Source organism: Castor canadensis, chromosome 2, assembly GCF_047511655.1.
Source record: "Castor canadensis chromosome 2, mCasCan1.hap1v2, whole genome shotgun sequence".
In the NCBI taxonomy this organism is placed as follows: domain Eukaryota; kingdom Metazoa; phylum Chordata; class Mammalia; order Rodentia; family Castoridae; genus Castor; species Castor canadensis.
The window spans coordinates 149568360-149582008 of NC_133387.1; the positions used below are offsets into that span (position 1 = coordinate 149568360).

General features: G+C 40.2%; 1 protein-coding gene across 5 annotated transcripts in view; it reads right to left on the reverse strand.

The window, feature by feature from the left end:
• Window positions 1-13649, reverse strand: part of Rora (RAR related orphan receptor A) — a 691433-nt gene that overhangs the window by 9860 nt on the left and 667924 nt on the right. For all 5 annotated transcript variants that reach the window (XM_074066095.1, XM_074066096.1, XM_074066098.1 and 2 more), the window contains 6 exons: window positions 12130-12525; window positions 5685-5806; window positions 4033-4165; window positions 3311-3418; window positions 1974-2084; window positions 933-1045 (listed from right to left, as the gene is read on the reverse strand). In XM_074066095.1, coding sequence (XP_073922196.1) covers window positions 933-1045; window positions 1974-2084; window positions 3311-3418; window positions 4033-4165; window positions 5685-5806; window positions 12130-12525 — 983 coding nt within the window. The remainder of the gene's footprint in view (window positions 1-932; window positions 1046-1973; window positions 2085-3310; window positions 3419-4032; window positions 4166-5684; window positions 5807-12129; window positions 12526-13649) is intronic.

The window sequence follows — 13649 nt, forward strand, 5'->3', positions numbered from 1 at the left end:
ATGTTTTCACTAGATCTTTTTCATGTGTTAGGTGCTCTCTACAACAAAAGAAGTTAATAGTGCTCTTGCATTTGAGTAACAAGATGGAGAGGAGTGAAGCTGCTGATGGATCTTCACCTTCCATTTCCCATTCCTGCCTTAATTACTCATGTAGCAAGTGCAAAATCAAATACAAGACAGCAATTAACCCACAAATTCTCCTTTATGACCTAACCTAGCTATCAGGAAAAAAAACAGCTAAATAACAGCTGTTATTATATATGTTATAAAAACAGCTAACCATTTCAAATCTCCTTCCCCTATAATAAAACACATAAAATAATCTAAGACTATCAAACAGGCATTAACACTGAAGGACATTAATATATTTTAAAACGGCATCCTGCCTTTTTATTGTGAAAGATAATAGCAAAAGGTGGAGTCTTATGCTTTTAATACAGAGTAGTAGAAAGAAATTGATAAAGAAAATAGAAAAGTTAATATTGATTACTAATGAACTTAATGGAAAGAGAACTAATACTAGAATATATGGTTACTCTAACTCTTTTAGTCCTTCATAATGTCTTCCTTCTAAATTCAGAGATGGTTCTTCTACTTTACATTAATGCAGAATGTTAACTTTGTTTTATGCCCAACTTTGATGAAATAGGAAGAGATTTCTGAGTGTATTAATGCTTAAAAATTTTCTGTTTTCCTGAAAGTGCCCTATTATTTCAGGATACTTTGTGATCAATGATAATAATTAAAATTTAACCTAAGTAATGAGAATTCTGGCTCAACAGAATTCTTTGAAATGAGGTTTGTTTTTTAGTAGCCTGTGGCATATTTATATTTTGCAGGTCTGATCACATGACTTACAAGGGCATCTGGCAAGCATGATCTATGCCCAAGGACTATTTGGGCCATGCTACCTGAAACCCTTTGGCTCTCACCTTTGTTAGTATCCCATCTTCTCGGTGATTCTTCTGTAGGACGTGTTGAAGAGCTAGCTGAATTTTCTGTTGCAGTTTTTCAATTTTTACCTTTTCCTGCAGCCATGAGCGATCTAAACATAAACAATGGTACTCTTTAGTATTGTTCCTCCAACATGGTGTGAGACTACTCCATTCCCCCTTGACTCTTAGATGTGATTATTATACCACAATGCATGTTTAGAAAGTCATGGACCAGTTTCATACTTCTTTCAAAATTTTCTCTTAAAGGGGTGGGAAAGTGATCTATGACAGTTATAAACCAGACTGTTAACCTTTCTATTTTTACTGATGTTTAAAGGAAGGCAGGATCCTCCCCTCTTAAAGGGTAGACATTTAAATTGAAGACCATACTCATATAACTGCCAATGAATCCATCATGGCCCCTTGAGGCTTTCAAATATATTTCTTGCTGAAATATTTCTATCAATCCTGCTAACCTTTTTTTGGCAAATATGAAATCACCTAATAACACAAGGCAACTAAAGTTGTCAATAGAGTTCCAAATGACCTAACGGTGGTTAATTCAGAATAAAGTGTTTTTGAGTAAGAATTCCAAATAGAAGATAGCAAATTTGCAAAAGTGATTGGCTTCAAGAGGCAGCACTGGTTGAAAATGTAGATTAATTTAAGATGACAATAAGTGGATTTTAAGAAGAGATAGAGAGTCTTAAAAAGGCATGTTATTTTGGAGGGTATTGTTAAGAAGGTCCATCCTACTCAACCATAGCGTTTGTCTGGGTATGTGGAGGTTAATTCTGTACGGCTCTTTAGTTCTCACTTTTTAAGGTTATATCTGAAAGACATGAGATCTTTTTAAAAGAGTTTTATGTATGTATATGTAGAGGGTGTTCTTTGAAACGTTTTAAATTAGATTTAACAAGGGCGGCAGCTGCTCTGGGGAGCCCCTCACATGTTCTATAGCCAATAAAAGTTATGTACCTTGTAAAATTCTTTACCTGGACAGTTTTGAAACCATTTTGTTTTATTTGGTTGTCTTACCTGCTGACATCAGTACAAATGCAGAAAATAATGCAATTTCATCTTCAGTTAGGTGCATAGAACATAAACTCTTTCCAAATTCAAACACAAAGCTAATAAAGTCTTCACAACCTGCCAAAATGAAAATAAAGATGTTTTTAAGATTTTGGTTATTATCCTATGAGAGAACTATGGAACAAGGTGATGAAAGAGCTAGTAGCTGAAGATCAAGTGAGACAGTAAGAACATTTCTACAGTTCAATAGTTAGAAATCTCAGCATCACCATCACCAACAGTCACCATCACCACCACCATTACCACCACAAATAAAGTATCCAAAATAATGAGAGTGAACTTCTGTTGTATGATTACTATGCCAAGAGATTTCTTTAGGTTTCTCATATTTCAGAACAACCCTGTGAGGAAGGCATTATTATTATTACCCCCATTTTAAAGATGAGCAAACTGAGACTTGTGGAGATAAGTAAAGTACCTAAGGTCACACATGATGCACAGCCTGAGATTTCAGAGCCCCCATTCTTGACTCATAGGGTCTAGTGCTACAATCTAACTGAAGTGTTAAATGTACTCATTTTTGTTCTCAACTCTGTATTAGATAATACACACTTAAAACTGTTAACAAATGACACAAACTGTTGGTAAAACTATCACAAGTATTTACTGAACCAAAAACAGAATGTACAGGTCACCTAAAATAATAATCCAGTCCTCAAAAGACTGGTTAAGTTTGGTGTCTATTCTTTGAGATTTGCCTGTTATGTATATATATGTAAATGGCGATGGGCTCGACCTACCTACTGTCATGCAACTTTGAAGAACATCACTGAACAACATAGCTTGGGTTCCTTTTCACTTTTCTTAATCACTATATTCCATATTATTTAAGTTACAGAAATCCAAAATTATATAGTATATGCCATAGTTTCCCTTAGCTCCACTTTATTTCTTGGACATTGAATTTCCTTCTCATTAATGGTTTTTGTTTGAGGGTTTTGTCAGGAAGGGCAGGCCTTTTGCTTGTTGCTTGGTTAAATGTATCAAATCATATCCTCTAAGTTCTTTGAACATTTGTCTTCTATAAATCTGTTTTTTTAAGGATCTGGAGGGGGAGCTGGAAGGATATCTAATATAAATCACTTCAATTACCAAAGAGATAAAATGAAACTCCAGATCTTTACACTCAGGTGTGTAGGTGTGTAACTTTTCTACAGTGACTAACTATAAAGTAAAATAGTATTAAGCCCTTTAATTTTGTCTTCCAAATAACCAGTTTCCATTTGGTCCAGTGAGAACTTTAATCCAACCCACATCTTTCCCATATCCTGAGATTTCCTTACCTAAGGATCTGAAGACATCGGGGCTGGCATACTTTCCATCAAAGTACACTGCATTGTTCTGAGAGTCAAAGGCACGGCACATTCTGATAAACACCACCTCTAGAGAACCTAAGTAGAGGCAGAATTTGTTTGAGTCATTTGGATCTTAGGAAGCTCATTTCTAAGGTGCTAATGTAGAGACCCTTCTGAGACGGCGCAGTGGTGTGGTGTGCAGTCCTAGGCCGGCAGTCACATCAGCTGTGTCATCTGAGAGGGTAGAGCTTACTACTAGAAGCAAAGACTATTATGCAGAAGCTAAGTTAACTGAAACGAGGTTTGATTTACAAATCACTTCCTTGGCTCATGTCTACCTTGCAATGCAGTCTCAAAGTTCCTAGGCAGCATTTTTCATAGTTATTAAAACAACCAAAATCCAGGGATGACTCCCTAACAATATGGCGGCAGGACTTAGAGGGTAGACAAAACATAGGTGATAGTGAAATTTCAGAATGCCCATGTCCTTCATTTCAGTCTTCTCACCCAGAGGAGAAACAAAATGGAAAGACTGTTTCTGGCACATAGCGAAAACCTTTAAAAAAGAACACAGTTTTTGCTAAGACAAACCTGAGTTATCATCACTGGAGAAAAACCACTCTTGACACCTTCCTTACCAAGCATTTCTTTAACAAGCAGGTGAAAGCAGGTTAGGAAAAGACATCAAAATTCACTTGCAAAGTTCATACCTGCTTTTAGAAGCACAATTTGATCATTTTGACACAGTTCCATAAATCCATCAATGCGTTTGGCAAACTCTACCACATACTGTATAGCTTCTGTAATTTTGATGGCACACAATTGCCACATCACCTCCCGCTGCTGTTAGAGGGAAACACATGAACATATAGGTTACCCAACATCCTTGGCACAATTGGTTGACCAACTTTCATAAATTATTTTGGAAATAGATTTTAAAAAGCTAGATTAAAAAATACACAGTTGCCCTATTATTTGGGTTATAAGGATAGTGTCATGCCTATTCTGTGTCCTCTGAATCCTTCCTCTCTTACCTTTTGGGGAAAATGAGATGGAGAAAGATTTTTATGAACATAGGGAGCTGAGAAGAAGTCAGGAGAGCAAAACGGGTCACTGCTTTAGCCCTGGGCCACAGAGTGGCAAAGTAGAATCTTCTTTCATTATTTTGCTTGGGAAATTTAACAGAGTCAGTTAAATTTATTGTGCACCTACTTGAGCTAGATGCTTTATGATAGCCTCATCTCATATTGTTTTCATAAGAACTTTTTTTTCATTGTTCAGAAATGACACAGAAGTTCATAGAAGTTTCACAGCCAGTGTCTCTAGGAGCTGGATTCAAATCCAAGAATCTTGGGCTGTGAAATCCCATTTCATCTACCTTGCAGTTTCTTAGTGTTTTCTTGTCTGTCATTTGTAGCTTTAGCTGCAACTTCAAAGGCAAACAAAGTGAAATGCTGCTATTTCCCAACCTGTCCTGTTAATTTCCTTTTGTATACTCACCCTCCAGTTTAGTCACAGGGTAACCTGGATCTGCTGCACTGTCCACCTATTTCCCCAACCTCAGTTTAAGTCTATGTCTACCAAGAAGACAGTGTCTAAGAAACCCTAAATTAAGAGCCAAGAGTCATGGCCTAGTTCTGACATTTCACTCTCCAGCCACATGACAAGGGATGTTAGTTTCCTCAAATATAACACAAAGGGGAGGATTAACCTAGACAATCCCCATGGTCCTTTCCAAGCCTGAATTCCACAATTACTGGGGAAACCCACAGCATTTTCTTTTGCCAAAGGAAGAGTGAATAATTAGAGGTTCCCCACCTCCAACTTGCCCTCCCATTTTAGTGGCTTCTTGATCAGAGTTGTAGAGAAAAAGGCAGGTGGCAGTCCCATGTGACAAGCTCCTATCATAGGTTCACACCAGAGTTAGGGTCATAGCTGCCAAACCTTATTTTTGTACATGCGTTCTAAATTCCTCCTTGTTTCCTCTGGAAACATGAAGTCAAGATTCTTTGACACCAATTTCTAGGCCTTAAAATCTTCCATGGTGATATTGGGACAAATCTTAATTCATATAGGTTTTTGGAAGTTGTTTGATTGAGTCCCTTGTTACCAATGGAAGGAGGTGTGAGTACACTAATAAAACACAACAGAACTTGTTATTGCTGAAATTCCACATGCTAGCATCTCAGTAAGATGACAAAACCTCAAGGATACAATCAACTCTGGAAGAAAGTTTAAACAGAAACTTGGCGTGTGATGACAGACATTCACTCTTTGCTCTGTTTGTACTCTTGAATAAATCTCCTACACCAACAGCCTTCCCACTGTTGCCTCAATCCTAGGGAAAATCTGCAGATTCTACCTTGTTTTGATAGTTCTCAATCTCCTCCTGCAGGAAGGTCTGCCACATTATCTGCTGGAGCTCTTCTCTCAAGTATTGGCAGGTTTCCAGGTGTGATTTAGAGACATTCTGTGCAAGGTGCTCTAAGGAGAGAACAAGAGATTACAACCATGAAAAGCTACATTCTTTGGATGATCAGCGATTTCTCCACTTAGTATTTGCTATAAAAGTAAAGCAATGTGCTGAATCACTTTTGTATTAGGGAACATGGGGATGGAAGACAGGGACTTTGAAAAGCCAACATTGACTGCAAGAAGAGCCTTGGTGACTTCCAAGACTCTGCTGACCTTGACCTTGTTCTGTGTGCTTACTTCAATGTCTGGGAATTAACAAATATTGACCTACTTAAATATGGAAAATGATTGGTGGCCTTTTCTTGGCATTTTAATAATATCCTGGAAAGGATTATGCTTAAAAAACTAGGAATGCTATTCTTCAATGATGATGACTATGCATTTGTTTCCTGCAAATGCACAGGACACATACTGCTAGGTGCTAACATGTGACTGTGTATTAATGCACTTGTTAAGGGACACAGTCTGGATCTACACTGTCTGGGTCTCTATCTCAGCTACTTATTAGCTGTGTGATCTTGGGTGTGATACTTAGCCTTTCTGTGCTTTGGCTTCCTCATTTGTAAAAGGAAGAAAATGGTGCCTGTTTCTTAGTGCTATTGTAAGAATTAAATGAGCTGAGCAGTTAGTTAGAACACATAGGGTTATGTAACATGTGGTGTTTCATTACACTTGAATGCAAGGGGTTTGAAGATACGAAAGAAATATATGCCAGAGATGTTTTGTCTAGGAACTCACACTCTATGGCCATGTACAGACACATTGAAAGAATAAATCGAGACAGTAGATGAGAAAGTAGGAAGGTAAATTGCATCACAAGGTAAAGAAAGATAACAGGCACCATCCAGGAAGGGAGAAAGTGGTGTTGACTTGGTAAAATTGAGAATGTTTCTTGGCAGAAGAGAAACATTTGCATTGGATCCTGATGATAGGTAGGAGTGGCAGGCAGGGGTCAGTGGTGTCGGGGGGGGGGGGTGGACCAGCTCCCTGTAGAAGGAATGATGGATGAAGGAACAAATACGGCATTTATAAGGAACAGGAGATAAAGTAATAGTGTTGAAGCAAAAATATACAATCAAGAGCCCAACTCCTAAGGAGTCTTGAATGTTAGGATTGAATCTGGACCTGTGCAGCATTAGGAAATAGCAGGGTTCTCCAGAGGGAGAAGACATGTTGAAAATTGCATATGGGGACAGAAGACAAGGATTGGAGCAAAGAGAATCTGGGGCAGGAGGACCAATGAGAAGGCTGCTGCAATGTCAGTGTGAGGGGCTAGGCTGGGAGCAGGATGGGAATAATTGTCATGGAATGGAGAATGATTAAAAATTATTGACAAGATTCTGTGCCTATGAAACCATGCCAAAAAAATTATCCCCTTGCAGAGTCTTAAATAGATACCAGGTGAGTCACTTAAAAGAATGCAAACTTGGCAACACTAGTAAGAGTGTCTATTTGTTTGCAAATTTGTTACTGCTTTCTTCAAACAGAAGGAGACTTGTTTGTGTGAAAATAGAGCAGGTTCACCAAAGTGGAGTTTGAAACTAGAATCTCCTTGGAGACATGGAAACATAAGATTTGGCAACACAGAGACACTAAAACAGAATGGATAAATAACATAAAAATCAAACATAAATAAAAGGAAAATTTAAAGAGAGAACAACCTAGAGAAAGAGAAAGAAGCCAGCAAATTATGTGTCTTAGAATCAAGGATGCTTGTGAAAAGCAAAGACAAAATTAATGGGAGTCAGAAACCAGAAAATTAATGCATAACTATGGTGGTAAAGTATCTCCTATAGGATGAGCTCTCACAATATAAGATAGTTTCTAGAATGCAAACCAATTTTTGCAGATATGATAAAAGTGAAGGTTGTTCACAGGGAAGAAGGGGGGCTATGGGGGACGAACAGCGGGAAGCAGCTCATCACTCTATTCCAGGCTATGCTTCTTCAGTTCATGTGCTCAGCATCTCGCTTCACGGCATCTTAAAAAATATGGCCAGGGCTGGGGTGGAGCTCAGTGGTAGAGCAATTTCCTGTATGCACAAGGCCCTGGGTTTTATCCCAAGCATTGCAAAACAAAACAAAACAAAACAAAACAAAATGTTGACACTACATAATTGAATCTGGCTAGCCAGTAAAGAAGCCAGACAAGGAAAAATGCAGTGCATATGATATGCCAGTAGAGGGCAGTGGCTGCATTCTCACCAACTGCTCACTGTCTCACCAATTCATTGTACCTTTAGCAAGTCTAAGATTTTAGACACGTTGCTTTTTTTTTTTTTTTCTGGTGGTACTGGGTTTGAACTCAGGACTTTGCACTGGCTAGGCAGGTGCTCCACTACTTGAGCCATGCCTCCAGCCATTTTTGCTCTAGTTATTTTTAAGATAGGGTCTCTTGGTTTTTGTCCTGGCCAGCCTCAACCTCCTGTTTTATGCTTCTTGCCATCGATGGGAAAACAGGTGTGCACCACCACACCAGCTTTTTTTTTTTCCCTTGTTGAGACGGGGTCTTGCAAACACTTTTACTAGGGCTAGCCTGGAACTGTGATCTTTGCAATCGCAGCCTCCATAGAGTTTAAAATAACAGGTGCACACCACAGTGGCCAGCAGTTGGTTGAGATGGGGTCTCACTAACATTTTACTCAGGCTGGCCTCAGCTGTGATCCTCTCTCCCAATCTCAACCTCCCAAGTAGTTAGGATTACAGGCATTAGCCACTGGCACATGGTAACACTTCGCTATTTTTAAATCTCCATTTCAGCAAAGAAGAACATAGTTAAGACTGAATATAAGTTAAGAGGTTATTGTGGCCTCTCAGAGAAAGCCTGTGAAATACCTTGGACCTAGGAGTTAAGAGACCTGATTTCTGGTTGCAGCTTAGCAGATATCTCTCCATCTGTGATAGAGCAAGCCAGTTTCCTTCCTTAACTATGACTGCTTCATCAATACAGCCAGTGTCTAATGCCTTCAGGTGCAAAAGTCTGGCTCCTGGGTTACTCAGACTTTCAGAGTGGGGAGGAACTTTACATATGATCTCTTGCAAACTCTCATTTTGCAGGTAACAGCACCATTAGTAATGGCACTAATTAACACTTACCACTTACATGGCATTTACTATGTGCCAGACCCATATATTTCCAGCTATTGTAAATATATGTATCTTCTCACTTAATTTCACAATGCCTGGAGAAAGCTACTAGTTTCATCTCCATTTTATAGAGGAGGAAACTGAGCCAGACTATGGTTAAGTGACTTCTTCTTCTGCTAGTGTCGCGGCTAGCAGGTGGCAGAGCTATACTTCAATCTGACTTCAGAGTCTGTGTTCCACCTTTTTCTATAGAAAGGGAAAGTGCAGTTTGTAGGCTACTTGATGTACACTGGGCTATAGCTTCTCACTCTGCCTAATATATCACTCATCTCTCCTGCATAAGGCATTAACTAACAATTATAGTAAGAAACACAATTAGCCCTTTTAAAAAATGAGCCTAGGTTGTTTATCTGGAAGATAAAATTTGGGCACTAATTGCACACCAAAGGCAAGACTTCCTAACAAAGAGAGGAGACATATTCCACTGACAGTAACGGGCTATGGGTGCTATGATTGAAATACAGAACTGGATTAAAGATATATTAATATACAAGTTATTTTCCTATTGTGCAATTTGTCTTTATATGTTCAAAGTCCTATGACAAAGTTTAGCTTAAAATGAAGTCAAGAGGATCGCAGGACTTAAGCAGCAAAGGAAATAGCAAGGAATTTTAGGCAGCTTTGACTTTTATGCTACTTTCAGCTCTCTGAAACTACTCTGCATATGTAGATGCGAGAGAAAACTAGAACCTAATTGTATCCTTTTCAGAAAATCCCTAGCTTAGTTTTGAGTTTGAGTCTACTCCTAGTCATGAGTTAATGCATCCTGGAAAATGCTACAATCCACGTGGAAAAAAAAAAAAAACATTGAAAAGAGCAAAGTGTAAAAGACAGGGCTTCCTGTCTGCACTGGGATTTGTCCGTGGATTCGGGAGAATGAACACAGCATTTCTGACCCCTTCAAATATTAATGCACTTGTAGCCAAAGTGTCCAAGTGCAGGGGCAACACTTTGGCTAAGCTCTATGGATTTATTTCAGGATTGGACACTTGACAAGCGAACAGGGCAGATTCAGCAGTATTTATGGTAAGGTGACAGTGGACCCAAAGTGAGTCAGGTCACCCTTCATGGGATCATGTCAGCTTTCAATCAAATTCCTCATTTCTGAAAATTTTACTTTCATTATAGCTTTGCTTAAGGCTCAGCCAACTAAGATTCCATGACAAAAAAATGGAAGGTTTTTGTTCTAGTTCGAGAAAAAAAAAAATCAAACCTACCTCTGCTCAGCTTGGCTTCTAGTTCAGAGGTTTCTCTGGTGATCAAAAGAGCTGTGACACACCTTTAATGCGGTGCAGTGGTTAAAGACCAGCCTTAAAGTATCCCTGCTCTCGAGGGTTTAAATTTAGACTCAAAAAAGAGATGCCTGTGTAAAAACCGTAAAGAACATTCAATTTGTTCTATTTGGAGAAAGATTTTACTGGAAATATAAATTTTCACTACAAAGATGTTTTATGGAGCATAGAAGTGGAGAAATTGTCTAAAGAACACAGCCATCATTCCTGTGACCTGAGGACCTCTGTGCTCAAGTCAGACCTGCTGGTTCCTTTCCACCTGAGGTCTTCATTCTGTCTTCATGTTAATTTAGGCACCTCCGTGGCAGCTAATTGAAATATGCCAAAGGATTATCACCTCATGTGAGGAATCACCAGGGGGATGGATCAAATACTAAAACTGCAAAGATCCTTCTCAAAGTTTCCCTAATTATAGTGCTGTATTTAAAAATCGATTAAATATAACAGAGGATGCTAACATCACTTCTATGACATGGAAAGTTTTCCATTGTCTATGTTATCATCATTTGTAGGTCACACATCTCCTAGAAGCAGCCATGTCCTAGCAATAAGGACATGAAAGGGCCTTTTTGGTGGGGGGAGGGGGGCGCATAGTGAACTTTATATGAAATAAATCAATTTTTTCACCAATATCTGTTCTCAAAGCATTTTGTCGAATAAAGAAGCTATCCCTTTGAGATTTATAGTACACCTGGGTCAGCAAAACGTAGATGCCTGTAGGTGCTAGGCAAATGATATAAATGGGAGACGCCCATCTGAGGTGTTACCTCTGAGGGGTGCCAGTTGGTTGCTGAAATTCCTAAATGCTGACAATCTGAACTTCTGTCATAGGTGCCCAAGTTTACTGAGGAGGGTGGGATAGGGAGAAAGTGGACAAATTTCTATGTGGATAGTAAGGATAAGTCCTAGGGTTATGTGATACAGTAGGTTGACTATAATAACAGTAGCTATGCATTTCAAAAAGCTCTCAGGGAGGATTTTGAATATTGTCACTGAAAAGAAATGCTAACTGCGTGAGGTGCTGTATACCCTTATTGGATTATTACACAATGTGTACATGGGTCAAAGCATTCCATTGTTCTCCATAATGACATACAAATGTTATATGTCAATTGAAAACAAAACAGTTTAAATTTTACCAATCAATTCAAAAAGGTCAAAACTCTAGTTCAGTCAAAAAATTTGTTTATGGGCCAGGTTCAGTTTGTGGATTGATATATTTGTGGCCTTAGACATAAAGCAATACCTAGGATATAACTAAAGTAAATAACAAAGTTAATGCAGCCATTCTCTGGACTTAACTGTTTTCTGCAGAATGTAAAGACTGCTTCATGCATATTGTCTCATTCTGAACTGAGGTCAATGTGTTTATTGGATGTGACAAGGGAAAGAACAGCCTGTTAAAAGCAAGGGGACAGGCTGGAATGTGAGAGGGCCAGAAAAGCAGAGGGGAATTGTATGCTTCCCCGTGCCGCCTTTGGCTGTACTGGTGTTTGTATTCAGGGCCTCACACTTGCTAGGCAGGTGCTCTACCACTTGAGCCACACCCCAGCCCTTTTTTGCTTTGGTTATTCTTCAGGTAGAGTCTTGCATTTTTGCCCAGGCTGCTTTCATACTGTGTCCTTCCACCTATGCCTCCCATGTAGCTGGGATCACAGGCATGCTGAACCATGACACCTGGCTTCTTGGTTGAGATGGAGTCTCACTAACTTTTTGCCTGGGCTAGCCTAGAACTGTGATCCTCCCTATCTCCACCTCCCCAGTAGCTGGGATTGTAGGCATGAACCAAATGCCAGCTTGGAAATTGCCATTATCCTAACACCACCATCCAACACATCTCTTTACTTCAAAGGGCATGTGCAGAGCAAGGCAGTGGAAGCAAGCCAGTTGTTACCTAGTTCTGCCATGGACACAGTTGGGGAAGTCTCGCCATTGGTGAAGGAGCAGTATGGGAAGAAGCCAGATGCTGGTGTGTAGTCACAAATGGGTTCTGGTTTGATCCCATTGATATCAAGCCCCGACTGGTCTGGGGAGGGCTGTATGTCCAGGTAGAAGCTGCTGACGGCAGAGTCGGCCTTGCTGCCCTCGGGGGTGTGCCCGTCCATGTAGGTGCTGAGGTCGTCGTGCAGCTCCGTCAGCCCGTTGGCCGAGATATTATAGGTAGGTGTCAGTGGCTCAGCCTCTCCTGGCTGCTGCTGGTGGTCCCGTTGCTGCTGCTGCATCCGGTGCTTCTGCACTTCCGCATACAAGCTGTCTCTCTGCTTTTTCGACATCCGGCCGAATTTCACAGCTGCAAGGAAAAAGGCAAACCACCCCATATTCCACCTGCTTGTCCTCATCAGCAGTTCCCACATGCTTTAGGGTTTCCTTGAACTCTCAATGTTAGCCAAACCCCATGTGACCACAGAATAAGGACATCATCCACAGGGGATAATAGTCCCCCTCACCCAGGCTGTCCCCTCCCCAACCACACATCCCAGAGAAACAGAGCCAGAATAGGAAGAACCTTCTGTCTATCTTCCTGCAGTCACAGACCTCCAGCTCATGGGGTACCTCTCTCTACCCACTGGTTCACTCTCTACCCACAAGACTGGCCTAGCCCTCCTCTTTTCCCCGACCAGAGGTCAGGGATGCAAAGACTCATGGGACACACCAAGGCAGAAGGGAGTCACACCTAAACTTTCATGCAACTCTCGGTTCTGTACACTTGAATGAGGTTCATCCTGGCCAAGCAGCTGGATCTGGAGTTTTAGGGAAATTGGATGAACCTTTGTAATGTTGTGAATTACATTTCTGAGTCTGCTGGACCTAAGAATCCCCCTATTCTACTCAATCGTTGGATTTTTTTTTTTTTTTGAGATGGGGTTTTGCCATGTGGCCCAGGCTGGTCTTGAACTCCTGCTCAAGCAATTGTCCCTCTCAGTCTCCCAAGTAGCTAGGACTACAGGTACATACCATAGACCCATCTGTAAGTGACACTTTCTAGTAAAAGAAGCGTAAGGAGTTTGAAAGGACAAACTACGTAAGATCCTTATGGGGTAGATTTCTCTGTAGCATGCTCCTTGCAATGTGTCCCCTATTGAACTTGGAGTAACTACTGTAGCAACTTTGCAGTTTTGTTCAAAGTCTCAAACAATTTCTCTTGAAAGCCCAGACAATTGGGAAAACAACAAAAACAATAACAAAAAAAAAGCAAGCAAACAAACAAATAAACAAAACCCCTGTGATTTTCCAATCTGAATTGCAGACTCTAAGCAGATGGAGCCTCTGTTAAAGGGACTCATTTCTCCTAATTGATTGTAATGAAATTGATTCCTAATTTGGGGGATGAATTTGTCCATTTGACCAGCGCCAGAGTTACATGAGTCTGGGGCAGGAGGCAGGAGTGATGTACATGAAGCTGGGAACAAAGCC